Genomic DNA, 16241 nt, shown 5'->3' on the forward strand with positions numbered 1-16241 from the left:
GATAAAGGACCTACAAGGGATATCGGTAGTACAGGAGTTATGGGTCTTACAAGGGTTAGAGGAAATATACGTGTTACAGGAGTTATGGGTATTACATGGGTTAGAGGAAATATACGTATTATAGGAAATATGGTACCTGTATCTCCTATATTGCCTATACAGTGTGTGCGCCTTGGGGGAAGGGCCCTGAGTTTTTGCTCCGTAGGCTCCGCCATCTCCCCCTAAACTGTCTCTCTGAGTGTCCTTTAACCCAATCGAGTTTCGCTCGAGACAGATTCTCTCTTCTCTCTGTTACCGCAGAATAAAAACGAGCACCGGTTTAAAAAGTAGAAGACGAAGTTTACGGGAGCAAGTATGCTACCTCCTCAATTATCCTACATATATAAATCGGCAATGTAAGCCCTGTCCTGTCGAAACCACCTTCTATTATGCGACAAAGTTCTATTACCTGAATTTGTTCTTTCTTTTTTCATTTTTAATGTGCTGCTTATGAATCTATACCACGGGAAAGCGAAGATAAAATATTTTATGTTTTACAGTCTGGTCCCTGCCTACGAGAAGAAGTGGTTGTAAGTATGCGCGTGACAGAGAACGTGAGAAGAACGCTCTGTGATTGTGAGACAGAAGCAAACGCTCCTTGGATGTCACAGCATCAATAGCGCTAATTGAGGCATTCAATTACTATCTCGAACCATCATATGGGACAGCATTACATCAGGTGGGTGCGTCGGTCGTAGGGTCTAGAGATTTTGGTGAAAGGGATGTTTCATGACAGGTTTCAAGAGAGAAGCGAGCACCGATACGAAGTTGCCTTCCTCTTGCTGCTCTTATCGGTTCCATGCGGAGAGTCTTCAGGGAACGACACCTTCATGGACAAGTATCTTCTGGAGGGGACGCCTCTCGACCTGCGCTTGTACACTTCACGGAGCGTCGTCCACCAGGGAGACAGGGCACGCTTCGTCTGTATGGCGCTCTTGGCCGACGAAGACGTCTCTTTCCAATGGCTTGTCGACCAAGAGGAGGTACCATCCAGAGCCTTGTACGAAGTTGTCGAAGACTCTAACCGGAATGTCATCCTCGTGAAATCGAGAAATTACAAGGTAAGCCTAGCTGTGTTCCATCGGACGTGTTTGCTATCGTCTTACGTGCTACAGTCTTACTAGAGAGTGGAGGTTTCTTAGCCCTTTCATGTAACCTACTCTCCCACGGCGCTGACGTCAGTCATCAAGACGCCTTCGGGTCCGCGAAACTCGTACATTTTTCGTAAACCTTCACCTATGCACTGTATAGTGCTACCCTACGGCTTTGTCGGGCATAACGATGCTAACATGCCACTCGAGACTAAAAAGTTGGTCGACGGCTCAATGCGCAAAATATACATATATGCCGTAAGCGAATATGACGCGCTTTATTAGTGAAAGCGAATTTGTTAGCGAACTTTCTTTTGCGGACTTGGTTGGAGACGCTCTCCACGAACAAGTGATGTCCCCAAATACTCGGCCGTCTCTCGCATAACAGTAGCGCCCGCCTCCCTTTCCTCCCAGTGTGACAAGATTGCCAACAACTGTGCAGAGGGGTAAAAATCGACCTTCGAGAAGCAACGTTCCCACGCGCGGGCAGATTCCGCAGCGCATGACGTCATACTTCTGGAAACACAAAAGTAATTTTATGATACTCCTGTGTCGCATTGAGAAAGCATATTTGGGAGAATGCAGTACAACATGCGCGTATTGTAATTGCATATATTTGGTAGTGTTCTGGAGACACGAGAGTTCCGCAGTCTGTAGTGATGCTTTAAGCAAAAATAAAAACAAAAAATTTAATACTCAAATTTTCCGCAGATGCGCTACAGCGCACTCCGTGTCAAAGTCGCTTCTCTAGGGTCTCACACTGTCAGCTGCCGTGTGACCACCAGGAAGGAGACCCGAACTGTCTACCAGCTGAGCAGCGCCTTCGAAGTTCAGAGCCATAGAAAGCCCGACGGGACACCGAATGACAACTTTCCAGGTCATTCAAATATTGGCTCACTGTGTGGCCACTCTGCGCACTGTGTTGGCCAGGATGTCAATTGCATGTTTGGGCTCCAAGACCTACCAAGATGCGAATGTGCCGCCACCACCCACCTTAATGATGTAAGTTCATAGTGACCACATGGTAACATGAACCATTGGGAACATTCGCTACACAGCGATCAAAGATCAGGGGTCTTTATCGCTTCGCACGTTCAACTTAACGACGCGAGACAGCTGAACGAGTCGTGCAGGCTAACGAAACGAGCAACTTTATCTATGCTGTGCTCACAATCTGTGCTAGTCGTGAAGCTTCTTTGCGACTATTGTGCACACTATTGTGCGAGCGCTCACGTGCTGTGATGTCACCGCCCTGAGCGAAGAGTAGGCTGCCAGCGAGGCTGCATTTTCTCCGACCAAACAGAAATGTTCTGTTGGTTCCGATAGCTCGCATTCTCGTGCTCCCATACATGCTCGTTCCATTCCAATGTTCGTTCCCATGCTTGTTCATCATCTTCTTCTTCTCCACCCGTTATATGGCTCGCAAGTCGTGTAAAAATAAAGAGAATAATCGTCCAGCAATATGCAAAAACTCTAAATCGTATTCCTGCACGGACGATGGTGTCGGGTGGGAATGACCTTAAGTGGGACACGAGAAGCACTGTGTGCTGCGTTCTACGGCCCAAGGGAGTCCGAGGCCAGAAAGGGAAGACGTAGTGGTATCGGTAGTATCAGAAGAAGAAAGGAGGAGGCTGCCCTTTTTCCTCAGCGTAAACATTTGATTACTTCTAGGCAAATTTTTCATTCAAGCATTGAAGTACAACGCAAGCCAAGCATTATGTGGACACTCGTTTGACCTGACTGCATTCCTCTGTTACAGATCTTGGAGCAGTGCATACGCGAGCACGACTTTGACGGGTTTTGCTACTTCAAGACTCAGTGCAGTAGCTTCAGCCTCAAATGCGACAAAGAAAAGAACCGATGCATCTGTCAGGACGGATATGAGAACGCTTCTTCGCAATGCATCACACACGTCGTTCGAGACGAATTTTGCGACAACTTCCGGATTTGCGTTGAGGTCAGTTCGATCATGATATGCGCGTAAAGAGGGATCAGCTCAAAGAAGCCCCCTACCCTCCTGGCATTAAAAAACTCAGTGGAATGTATCGTTAGAGGGGCTGTATAACGCATAACTTTATCCCTACGAAATGAAAGATTCCACTACGTTTACAGAGGTTGGAAGAAGGATTCATTCGTTGCGCCATTCATGGTTTAAGCGTCAAAAACCTGCAAGTTGCGCCTTCCATCTTCTCTCCTCCTCAAGAGGCGCGACATCCCATTAGTTACCAAAACCAAACGCGAGCAATAATTGGAGACGCTAATTAGAACCGCGTCTTTGCACGCCTTGTGATGGGGTAGAAAATCCCATTGGTTACCAAAAACCAAAACCCGAGCAGTAATTGGAGACGCTAAATAGAACCGCGTCTTTGCACGCCTTGAGATGGGGCAGAAAATCCCATTGGTTACCAAAAACCAAAACCAGAGCAGTAATTGGAGACGCTAATTAGAACCGTGTCTTTGCCTTGAGAGGGGGTAGAAGGAAAAACGTAAATTTCGATTTTTTTTCGCGCTTAGATTAAAATGTATGACGATTCTGACGGAGTATTGGGTAACGCCACTCGTGTGAATGCACGCTGATATGCACACAAGTGGCTCATCTTCGTTTTGGAATGTGTCGGGGTCAAAACCTTCTAGCGGATTGCGTTCGAAACACCTACTTTATTCGCAGGTGGCGCTTGAGATCTCGCTGATGAAATAAAACTGAGCCCATTGGAACGGCAGAGTGTCGCTAATTTTGGAACCCAATGTTTTCAGCCCGCCATATGCGTGGACAAAGTGTGCTCCTGCGCTCCCGGCTTCCACAGTTACGGCAGCGGCTGTAGGAAGAGAGGCCTTAATCGGGCAAGCTTCGTTCTTCGGACCGTGGTCATCGCCTGCAGCTTCGTCTTCATTGTCGTCCTTTGTTGCATGGGAGAATATTTCCGGCTGAATAGGTACAAGCCCACCGTGCTCTATCCTCCGGAGCAAAGGGTTCCAGGGTCTGCCAGTCAAATGAGCTTACGATCTTCTGCCTGCGACATTTCTTGTCGGGAGAGCCTTCATTCTCGGGCGCGATCCCTCACCTCTAAGTTCCCTTCCAGATATAAGCGTAGATGGAGGCAAGCCTTTACGATGATGTTAATTCACAAAAGTGTTAATGCCCCTAGTATGTGAACTTTGATTATTCCGTGTAGCGTCGGACGGCATGGTCTGTGATACCACAAGTCATATTGCACTCTTCGAACGAGATGGGCGCCTTCTGATGGGCAGGAAGACTTCTTCTAGTGGCCGTAGTTCGTTGAAGCCCAATTGTGTTTTCAAGAAGCATGTTATACCGTAATGACAATGTTAGCAACATTTCCAAGTGTTCCCCTTTTTTTAGTTGATAAATCCTGATATAGTTCGTAGGATTGACATGCGATTTGGCGAACTGATTTATAATGGGACTGGTTCGCAAAGTGTCGGAAGGCATAACTAATTGAATTGCATTTTACATGCAACTTGTTTCAATGTACATATTTCCCTCTGAGGGATTATCGATTCTGTTGTAAATATCTGTCTGCGACGTTTTCTGTTTCAGAATGTGAATTTCCACTCTGGATCGTTTTTTTTTTTCGTAACTGGTGGGGGACCGAAAAATAAATATAAGCATGTTTTACGATACTATCATGCTGATTTCACACAATTAATCACCTCATAGTTCTTCATACTTTTCGTACTAATTTTGGACCTACGTTCGCCGAGGAAAAGCCCGGGGTTGGCGAACAGGTATCAAGCAATACTGAAGTGCTACGTAATGCGTTTGAGACAGCTTGCTTATTACTGTCAGACCCCTTTCGAGTAAGAATGTCTGCGCCATCTGTTGGCATTTCTCTCTCTCCGCGTATTCCCGTGATCTGTTGTCGTGCCCTTACTGAGGGTTCGGGCGTAAGTGGAGCCGCTCCGTGCCGTGTGCGAAGCTTCGCTTCTAGGCGATTTTCACGGATGACTTGTTTACGTTCGGGTGCTCGAGGATTCCCCTGCCGAGCTGCTCCTTCCAGTCCTCTACAGCTAGCGGTATTCACGGCTATAAAAAATGTTTCCGCGACATAACCACGTGGTATCACTGCGTCAGACATCATAGTTGATACCCATTGGCCGAAGGACATTGCGCGCTCCGCGCTTGGTCTGCAAAGTTTCGAAATAGCATCGCTGGCGGCGGGTCTGGCAGGCAGCTACGAAAAGGGAAGAGCAGGGATGGGACACTCCCATCGATTGCATTTTTGGATGGGGAGGGGGCTATCGCATTCGTCCAAGCACGCTGTTTCTCATTCTTACCCAACATGCGCTGCGGTTGTGAGTCTATCATTGATTTTTCTACCGGTTTACGAGGCGGATGTCAGGAAGTGACACACACAGACAACTTTACTGTGAGATGATAAATGGGTAGTTTCATCGCCAGGGGCGATACTCTACCTCATTGCTGGTGGTGATGCGGGAATAAAATGATGAGCCACTTCACAATAAGGACCGAAGTCCTATGATATCCAGAAAGGTGAAAGTTTTGAGGGAAGAGCGTTGGTGCGCTGGATGTGGCCAGAGACAAAGCAATTTTGTGAGAGAGAGAGGGGGCGAGATTCCAGATCGTTAAGAGATCCGGAGTACACGGTTCGGGAAGGTTGATAGTGCGGAGGTTGGAGAAGAATGTGCTCTAGATATTCTACTGCAGTGCAGGACAAACGCAGACGTTGGAACTGAAACAGTGGATTCATCAAGCTTATTCACACACACATATGATAACAGTAGCAACATGATGACAGTACAGTGGTAACAGTGGCAAATATGATTGTGGTGTCTTGGACTAACGACGTAGAAACACTGCAACCACGTTGTTTATTTTCCCGACCAAAAACTACATTCTACGTTTTCACGCGCTCGGTCACTTCTACTTCCTTTTCCCTCTCATCGTGTCCTCCGTCGTCGTCTTCCTTAATACAACAACACTACATTCCCCCCTCACTTCAATATGCAGTTCTGCTTAGTTCAGTATGAAATCCTGGAGTCTTCTCGGCAGAGTGCCACGATTTTCCCTTGCTGGGTATCTCCGTGTGCTGGTGGACCCCGTCTGTGTCGCATCTCGGGCGACGATTGGGCCCTCGTTCGTGTTAGGTCCTCCGGTTAGGAAATGGGGGTCATTCGGCGTGCACACCAGATCCTCGACCAGGTCCCAGTCCTCGGACTCTCGTGAAGGGCACGGCGGAATGCGCTTGAAGAACGAAGCGTTCCTCACAATTCTTCTGTCATCACGCTCCGCGGTGATTGCGGTACCCTGGACCTTCGTTACCTTGTACGGCCGTGGCTCATACGGAGACTCGTGAGCTAACGGTGACGGTCGCCTCAAAAGTACAGTGTCCCCTGGTCGAAGGCTGTGGGCTACTGCCTTGCGTTTTTCGTCAGCATAGCTCTTCATCTTCTGTTTCCGTCGTCGGTCGACGGACTCAACTTCTCGTCTGGAGTGTTTTTCTCGTAACTGGGGAAGCTTCACTCGGATCTTCCTGCCGAATAGTAGTTCGGATGGTGTGACACATGTCGTGGAGTGTGGAGTTGCTCTATAATTTAGAAGGTACTCGTTCAGCTCTTCCTTCCAATCGTTCCCTCCAACACACGCAGCCTTGACGGTCTTCTTTACGTTCCGTATGAATCTCTCCACCTCGCCGTTTGCTTGCGGCCACAAGGGTGTTGTGCGGTGGTGTCGTATGCCATTCAGGCGCAGAAATTCAGCAAATTCCTTCCCAAAGAAAGGGGGACCATTGTCCGTCTTCAAATCATACGGCATTCCATGCACAGCGAATATGTCGCTCAGTCTAGCCGTGACGGTTTTCGCGTTTAGAGACGAGAGCGTGGAAACCACTGGAAACCGCGAGTATTCGTCCACGACGACCAGCAGGTACTTCTGGCCTGGCAGAGGCCCTGCAAAGTCCGCAGCAAGTGATTGCCACGGTCCGTCTGGGAGCGGTGTCATCACAAGCGGCGATGTCTTCTTCTCCTGAACAGTTCTTTGGCACGCTTCGCAATGTCTGATTGCTGCCTCTACTTTCTTGTCGATTCCTGGGAACCAAATCTTTTCCCTGATGAGCTGTTTCGTCTTCACGATGCCTTGGTGCCCTTGGTGCGCTAAGTGAATAGCCTGGTCTTGTACATTTTCTGGAATCACCAGTCGTGTTCCTCTTAGGACGACGTTGTCCTCGGTCACTGTCAGCTCGTCCCGAATCTGGAGGAAGGGCTTCAGCCTTTCGTCCTTCCAGAGGCGCTCATGTGACCTTCGTAGTGTGTGACCTTCCCGTAGTGCCTTGACAAGTAGGCTTATCTGCGGGTCCTCTTTGTATGCTTTTTCCACATCTTGCACCGTTAATGCCTTGGGTGTAGCTGCTCTCAGAACGAAGGAGACGTATTCTTCGACTGCGACGGTTTCCCGAGCTGGCCCGTCATCTCGATTTGGTACTGGGTGCCTGGATAAGTAGTCAGCAGGATTTTCCTTTCCGGGGATGTGCTGAACGTCGAAAAGGTAGTGCTGTAGTCTAAGGCTCAGCCGCTCCAATCTCGCTGACAGCTTGGCGCTTGGGTTCTTGAGAATGGACACCAGTGGCAGATGATCCGTTCTTATAGTGAACTTGGCTCCTGCCAAGTACGCACGGAAACGTTCCGCTGTCGACACGATCGCCAACATCTCTTTGTCAATCTGGGGATACCGTTTTTCTGTTGACGTCAGTGCTCTGCTGTAGTACGCGAGGATGCTGAGATTTTCCTTGTCTTTGGACTCTTGGGCCAAAACTCCAGCTACTCCATCTGGCCCTGCATCCGTTATTATGTAGGTATCCTTGCTGTCGTCGAAATACGCTAATGTGCGCACTTGGGACATTTCTTGCTTTACTCTCTCGAAGACTTTCTGATGCCGCTCCGTCCAAATGAATTCAGCATCGTTGTGTGTGAAGCCTCTCAGAGGCTCCACCATTTCTGCTAGGCGTGGAATGAACCGAGTGCAGTAGGTAAGCATGCCTAACAGACTTCTGACTTCTGTTGCATCTCTAGGCGGTGACATTTCCACTACTGCTTCTACCTTCTCAGGATCGACACTGACCCCTCCGGCTGCAAAGACATGACCGTAGAACTTCACACTTCGGACACCTACGACGCATTTCTTCTCGTTCAGTGTGATCCCTGTCTCTTCGAGATGCTTTAACACCAAACGTAACCTCCGGTCGTGTTCTTCGACTGTGCGTCCTGACACCAAAATGTCATCGCTCACGCTGATGATGCCATCTTCGTCTGGCAAGATCTGTCGTATGGCATCTTGGAAGATCTCAGCTGCGGCATTCACCCCGAACAGCAGTCTCTTGTATCTCCTCAGGCCGCAGTGCGTGGAGAATGTCGTTATAGCTCGGGACTCTTCACTCAGCTCCAGCTGGTGGTAACCCTCGTTGAGGTCTAGCTTAGAGAAGTACGCTGCGCCATTTAAGATGCTGAGAATGTCCTCGACAGTCGGCATGACATGCCGTGTTCTCGCAATGGCCACGTTTGCTTCCCTCATGTCTATGCACATCCTCACGGCGCCTTCCGTGTGTGGCTTGGGCACCACGACAATAGGAGAGACCCATGGGGTTGGGCCGGTTACACGCTCGATAATGTCGAGGTTCTCTAGTCTAGTCAACTCAGCTTCCAATGCCTTCCGCATCCGGAAGGGAATGCGGCGATGCTGACGAGCAACTGGTCTCACTTCTTTCGAGATTTCCAAGCTCACTTGGAAGTTCTTGAGTCGACCGAGACCTCCAAACAACTTTGGAAATTCCTTTCGTATGCTTACAGATGTCTCCTGGGCTATCGTCTGCACAATATTGATGAGTCTCAGCTCCATGGCAGTCCTGTAGCTCAACAGTGATGCCTGTGGTCCCCTCACGACGTATACCGGTGCCTCCACGTCGCTGTCTTTGAAGCTGAACGAAGCCGTGAATGCTCCCATAACAGGGATTTCTTGAGTAACCCCGTAAGGTACCAGTCGTGTCGTCGTTGCATTCAGGGGTGTCTGAAGGTGTTTTCTCCAGGTCCGCTCTCCGACCACGTTGACGCCAGCCCCAGTATCCAGAAAGAACTCCAGCGGCGTTTGATTTATGCTTACTGTAACTACCGGGAGCTTGGCTGCTGGATTGTGTATGTGGAACACAGACTCGTCTGAACTGCAGTTCTGTTGAGTCTCTCTTGCCGAAATGGCAGCTGACGAAACCAGAGACCGAACCTCTTCTTTGTTCCTCGGAGTGCTCTTGCACCAGTTGGCGAAGTGGTTCTTCTTTTGGCACTTATGACGTGTGGCTCCCCACGCTGGGCAGCTCGCTTTTCCCTTCTTGTGGGGCCAGCTTCCCCCGCATCCGAAGCATTTTTGTGAGCTTCTGTGGTTGGAGCGATTCTCCTTGCGAGTGGCTCCTCCTCGCCAGGGCTTCTTCGCTGCCACTTTTTGAATTGTCTGATGTTGTGAAGGACCTTCTATGTTGGAAGCCTGTAGCTCTGCAATCTCAAGGCTACGGCCAATTCCCAGTAGTTTGTCTAGGGTGATATCCGTTTCACGGAGTGCGGCGCGGCGTAATCTGTGTGACGCAGTTCCCTCGATTATTTGGGATACCAACTCTTTGTCAGTATTCGCGAATTCGCATGTCGCTGCAAGCTTTCTCAGTCGGACTTGAAATTGGTCCAGCGTTTCTCCAGTATCTTGCTTTGCTTGGCGAAATACGTGTTTCTCGTACACGGTATTTTTCTTAGGGGCGAAGTGCGCTTTCAAACGGGCGACAGCTGTGTCGTAGTCCGATTGCGTATCTGGGAGGGTTTGAAAAATGTCGTACACCTCCTCTCCGGCATAATGAAGCAGCATAGCACGCTTTCTAGTGGGATCTGTGACGTTGGCGGCCAAAAGGAAGTTTTCGAAACGGGCGTGCCATTTAGTCCAACGCTGTGCGAGTGACGACGCGTCCGTGTGGATCGAACTTGGGGAACGCCGGTAGAAGGGTTTCCATATTCCTTACTTGTTCTTCGGTTCCTTGTTCTTGTTATCCTCGTGGGTTGCTGATGGAAAATACCTCGTCGCCAGCTTTTCCTGTGGTGTCTTGGACTAACGACGTAGAAACACTGCAACCACGTTGTTTATTTTCCCGACCAAAAACTACATTCTACGTTTTCACGCGCTCGGTCACTTCTACTTCCTTTTCCCTCTCATCGTGTCCTCCGTCGTCGTCTTCCTTAATACAACAACACTACAATGATGACAGTACTTCTCTCCGAATCATTGCATAGCTTTCGTTGTGCAGCCGACAGCAAAGAGTACTTGAGCAACAGGCTTGCTGTTAGTGATTGATAAACTAGTGCACTAAAATAGCGTACATAAAACTGCACGCTAGCTGTTGACGGAACCCATGACGAAATCTACCTGAGCATAGGCAACACGAACATTCAATTTCGTGTTGCCCATGCGGTTAGTTATTTTTTCATTTTGTTCCTGCATGGTAACTATTGAGCAGGGGCGCTGGAACATTGGCAACATTGGAACATTGGAACTGCAGGCTCTGCAACCTCCTTCCTGAGCTTTTGCTCTGAGGGTCTCTTAACCCCTCGTCCAAGACATTTTTGTTGTTAGCTCTGTTACCGCAGAGAACCTCGGAGAACCTCTTAGTGTAGCAATAATGACGCCCTTCGTAGAAGAAACAATTACGCTTTTGAAGAGATCAAAAATTAAGAAAGTAAGCCACCACTTCTTTTACAAATTTCTCTTATCGAACTTAATGAAACAATCAACAAATGTTTCAGTTTGCTCAGCTTGATCAGCTCAGAAGTTTGATCAGCTCTACAGCAATTTATTTTTCGCTTCAAGGTAATCAAGAACATTAAGTGGCTTTCCCCTAATGGGTTACAACCTCCACCGTCATCGGATTGCATAAAAGAGTTATTTCTAATGAGCGCATCAATGGCTCCTATTTTTGTATTTGCCACACATCTCAACACAGGACTATGCACCACATTGCTCTCCTGAAGGTTAGGTTAGGTTACGTGAAGTGAGGTAGGTGAGGTGAGCTCAGCTGAGGTGAGGCCAGGCCAGGAGCGGATTACTGGCCATTGCATCGGTGCGTCGGCCTAACGTGGCAATGCCCACCGTCGGGCAAGCGCGTGCTGCCGACGCACGATCTGAAGTGGTCAGTAAGGACACCGTCGTCCGCTGGGTAGGCGAGCCTCGCCAGCGCGAGGAGCGGTGACGCTACTCTCGATGGCAGACGCAAGTCTGTCAAGCAAAAAGCCTAAATTTGAAAGAAATATAAATTTTGTTACCGCGTGGAAAGGAACCTCCTTGCACATACTTCGCTAGATGAGCACGTAAGACACGAATCAGCCAATGCGAATGCAGTGCAGTGTCGTCTGCTGCCGTCATCGGCTCGAGGAGAATCCTTCGGTGCTCGGAGCTGTCTCTTTTGCTTTTCACGCGAAACATGTGTTGAGGATTAATTGCGTATTTTATCTTAGCATTACATTCGTAGAAGACGAGGACTGTGATCTGTGCACTATACGCCGCGTGGAAGATTGCTATACTGACGAGGATAAAGTTATTTGGTGGACTTACCAAGGCATATCTAAACTGGTAGCGTAAACAAGCGAGAATACCAAATCAGACCCATCGGGAAGGCCACCAGCAAGAGGCGCGAGCGATCCTGGGTGTTGACAGTAGAGGTATGGCGGGCTAGCCCGCCATAGTAGAGGTACGGTCGTAAACACAAAAACTTCACAACAGGGGCGTGACTTGTGTGTGTACTAATAGGTTATTCATAATTTCAATGTAGAAAAAACTTTCTGTTGCCCTGCTCGTGCACATATACGAAATCATCTACCATCCGAGTACATTTCCGTGTCCTGCTCCTTTTGCGCATGTGTCACAGTGGGCGTGTTTGTCCGTGCATCTCTGTATCCGTGCATTGTAATACTGAGTTGGTGCACTTTTTGGGTTAAACAGGAAACGACGTTCACATCTCGGACCTGTAGACCAAGAACCACTTGTGTGAACAGATGAATACAATGCATCCCCTGTTGCTGGCCCCGAGAAAAAAAAAAATTCGTCATAGGACGAGCGGCTATGATAGCGTGAGTGTTAGCAGGAATCAGCTGTGCACCAACGATGCCATGTTTCGTTGCAATTTACCTATAACAGCCACTCACTGAATAAAGGCAAACGTCTAATCACTACGTGTACGTGTAGCTCTAGGAGAGAAATGGAACTTAAGTGAATCTTCCTAATTTCTCTGTGGTCATCACGATGCCCTTCAGTCTGAAATTGTATAAATCTGTGATAACTCTATGTATTTCGAACTGATATGTTTAATTAAACCTGATATGATTTATTTTTCTGTATTCTCGTCTGGTGTTGTTGCTTGGGTGAGGGAAAGGGTATACAAGGCAAACAAAGTGCTCGAATGTAGACGTGCCATGGCTAATTATGCACTAGTTATTATTCATAGTGCTGACGTCATCCCTGACGTCATTTATTTACAATCGTAGTAGTCCGCTTAACGGATGGATGGCGCTGACCGTCTCTATCATGGCGTCATTCTGAAGACACAGTGACCTATGGGAGTTGCGCTACCTGTTTAGATATACCTTGGACTTACGAGGTGCTTGCTGAGCTTTTCGAGTGACCCCCTCCTCCTTTTTAATTGTACAACTAAACTAAGCAGTTATTCGGGTAAGAGCTCACGGCGACACACAGCCTACTGAGGCTTCCAGAGAGTTGCCGGCTGCAGCATGCAGCCAAGCTCAAAATGTGCGGAGAGGAGGCAGATGTCGACGGAGGATGAGGCAGGTGCCACCATCAATATCGCACCAACTCCTTGAAGAACGAAGGAGAATGGTGGGACAACAACGGCGGACCGCAGGAAGCATTGACCGCCTATACTAGGTATGCCAATCAGAGTTACTAACAATACGGACAATAAAATATGTGCTCGCTCATTCCCGTAGGAACTGGTTCCAATATCATAATATTTTGCGCACAAGCTTCTTCAGAAAAAGCATACAAATGAATAGCGCAAGTATTGCTAGTTTTTCTTTATTGCAGTGTCCAAATATTTCATAAATAAAGGAATGTCATGTTTGTGCAAGACGAAGTTAACTTCACAATGGTGGGTTACAAACACACTAACTCAGCTTATGCGGGTGATAACATTCCTTACATGGGAAACACTCGATGCCATGCCCATGTTTCCATATACATCCTGTATGTGTATACACGAGGCTTTGGACAGTCGGAAAAAGGAAACAAACTGCTCTTCCGACAACCACGTGAAGTCATCCTTGGGAACACTGAAACTGGTTAATAGCAACGCAGGGCACGTTGTGAGCGGGTGACTATTGCTGCATTGTGGCGTGCAAAAAAGCGCTCGCACATCCACGCAACCTTTAACACATAGCCTTGAAATCAACTTCGGAGAGCTCATCAGCGGCTCAGCTGATTTAGTTCATGATCGTATTTCTCACGTGTGATGCATGCCAGGTTACCAAAAAGGTAGTTATTGCTCCAAATTTCTTGCTGAAGTCCTCGTGTTGAACAATGGCCGAAGTAGGAACGTCAGGAGACACTTCTGAATCCCCTCAACACCTTAGGGCAGTCATTGTTTTCCTTCGCTATGGTGTTCTAGAGCTTACACTTCAGCGTGTATTTAATTAAGTGAACGCAAAACGCGCACAACGTGAGATAAACTGATGTTCTGAGGCTGGAACAACATAGAAGGGACAGATAGAAACAAAGCCTCAAATTGCCTAAGAAATCAACGATGAAAGATGAAAGTCACTGAATCCCTACAGCTGGCCAACCGTTTCAGTGACTTTCATCTTTCAGCGCACAACGTGCCAGTGAATAATGTGACAAATGCTCACGACTAACCTGTCAGCAAATGCGCGCGTGCAAAATGAAGGACTGCGGTATGAAAGTGCGTGGCACGCACGGAAACTTCATTCGGAGCAGCGTTCAAGACCTATCTTTTCGCCGTACGGAGGAAATTGTAGTGGTCGCTTTTAATGAGATACCCTACCAATGGTCGTCTTTGCTTTTTAACATTTGAAAACAAAATATTAAATAATAATGAAACCGTTGTGCATTCATTTTTGTGGGTATCTTTGTGTTCTTACTTCCAACTGTTGCAATCGCGAAAATAAAATACGTAGGCTGTATGAACTGCAAAAAAATATTATCATTCCAGCATGCTTGGGTGAGCGCCAGCAGCCAGCTGTTCGGTGTGGATAGATTAGCAAGCACCACAAGAACGTCTCGGGCTAGTACGCGGTAGTAGCACCCACTCCACCTTGTTTTGGTCATGACTGTCCTCGTACTCTGTAACAAGAATAATAATAAAAAAAGAAACAGAGGGAAAGCCGACAGTAGCCAACGTCTGGCAGGTTGAAGTCACAAACCAATCCGTCGCTGGCGCCATCTACCGAACTCTCTCACAGGCTTGAAGTTGAAACTATCAATATCTTTGCACCAACGAATATTTAACCCGTAAGACTTTTTGTGTACGTAGATTTGTTCAATCTCGAAATACAAAATAGCAATGTGAATCGTCACACTACACATCGTGTTGCATTATATTCCGCAGATCCAGTACTAGAAGCACCGCCGCCGTGGCCTTGTGGTAGAGCGTCCGCCCGGCGCGCGGGAGGTGGTTGGTTCGAAACCCACCGCCGGACACCCACCGATAAAATGGGTACAGACTGTCGCCCTACTTGGCGCTCGGTTCTTCAGGGATGACGTCTGGGGGAAGCCTCGTAAACCCCACAAGCATGGTTTCGAACAAAACCTCAGCAACACGTTGTAGTCTGACCTCTGTGGTTGTATGCTTGAGCTACAATACGTACTCGTCGCCGATACCGTGTCGAAATGACAGTTCACAAGCAATGAAAACTGGTTAACAGTGAGAAGTGGGCGTGATCGCGGATCTGTGGGGGCCGTGGTCAGTAGGTCGCGGGGCTTCCTTTTGTATTTAAAGTTCAAAAATTAACATATCTCAAAACTGTCTGTGATAGCTTTTCTTGTCGTCGTTAGTATTGTTGTCCACTGATTTTACCGCAATATAATAATATTAATTGGGAATAGCTTTTAGTACTTTTCGGACACCGTAGGAGTTTGGTCCTCACTCTAGGACGACTCATTATTCAATTTCACCAGATTACCGCGGATAACGGGGGTAGAGTATCGCCCCTGGCGATGAAATACCTCACTCATCGTCATTCTAATTGCGTTGTTGTTGTTAATTCGGAGTAGCTTTACACAACAATTTCCAGAGATGCAATATAGCTTCTCCATCATCTGAGTGGCACCGCAGCAGTCTCCGCTGTCTCCGCACGCGCTGTCTCAGCAGGGCGGTAGTACAACAAGCCGGTACCTGTGACCACGTTTCTTATATATTGTGTGATATATCAATAGTAAGTAAGAAACACGTGTATAATATTGTCCTTTGAATATAAACGCACAGCACAATTCTTGTAACTATTTGTCGCGTGAGGTTGTAGGCTAAGGACTGATCGACAAAACACTCTTGCAACGACAACCCATCTAGGGAAGGGGCCGCGTAGCGACAGCAATAAAGGCATGCTTACCTTATGCCGGGTAGCCTTGATCAATGAGGAGGCTCTCCCAGGATGAGGCCTAACATTGCACTACGTTTGGGTTTACTCCTGCCACTGCCCCAAACAGGGGCAGACGGGGCATGCAATTTTGGTACTGGGAGACCGCGTATGCGCTATCCCCCTTGGATTGAATTTAAAAAGTAGGATGTTTGAGTTGTGAGAATGTGATAGAAGTGCGATTGGTCTGGATTTGATGCTGTTTTTATTAAGTGCGACGCACTTCTGGGCCTCGGAAGTGTAGCAAGAAAATAAAAATAAAGTGAAATAGAAAAAAAGCTTGACAACATGGGCATGGCGTGTGTGTACTAATAGCTTATTCATTATTTCAATGTAGACAAAACTATCTGTTGCTCCACTCGTGCACATATACGAAATCATCTACCAACAGAGTAGCTTTCCGTATCCTGCTCCCCTGCGCATGTGTCACAGTGGGCTTGTTATCCGTGCATC

At 47.8% G+C, this 16241-nt stretch overlaps 1 protein-coding gene, 1 non-coding gene and 1 pseudogene across 2 annotated transcripts; 2 read left to right on the forward strand and 1 right to left on the reverse strand.

The window, feature by feature from the left end:
- The first annotated feature begins 551 nt into the window (after positions 1-551).
- LOC135371262 (uncharacterized) lies at positions 552-4937 on the forward strand. Its single transcript, XM_064605355.1, has 5 exons — positions 552-718; positions 776-1100; positions 1842-2132; positions 2890-3087; positions 3885-4937. Exons 1-5 carry the CDS (start codon positions 699-701, stop codon positions 4281-4283), a joined length of 1233 nt encoding a protein of 410 aa, XP_064461425.1. The 5' UTR covers positions 552-698; the 3' UTR covers positions 4284-4937.
- Positions 4938-6126: 1189 nt separating this feature from the next.
- On the reverse strand, positions 6127-10147 carry LOC135387767 (uncharacterized protein K02A2.6-like; annotated as a pseudogene).
- Positions 10148-15753: 5606 nt separating this feature from the next.
- On the forward strand, positions 15754-15914 carry LOC135380014 (U1 spliceosomal RNA). The gene has a single exon (XR_010419456.1). It is a non-coding gene; the product is annotated as a U1 spliceosomal RNA (small nuclear RNA).
- The last annotated feature ends 327 nt before the right edge of the window (positions 15915-16241 follow it).

The sequence above is a fragment of the Ornithodoros turicata genome, chromosome 1 (genome assembly GCF_037126465.1).
Source record: "Ornithodoros turicata isolate Travis chromosome 1, ASM3712646v1, whole genome shotgun sequence".
Taxonomy (NCBI): domain Eukaryota; kingdom Metazoa; phylum Arthropoda; class Arachnida; order Ixodida; family Argasidae; genus Ornithodoros; species Ornithodoros turicata.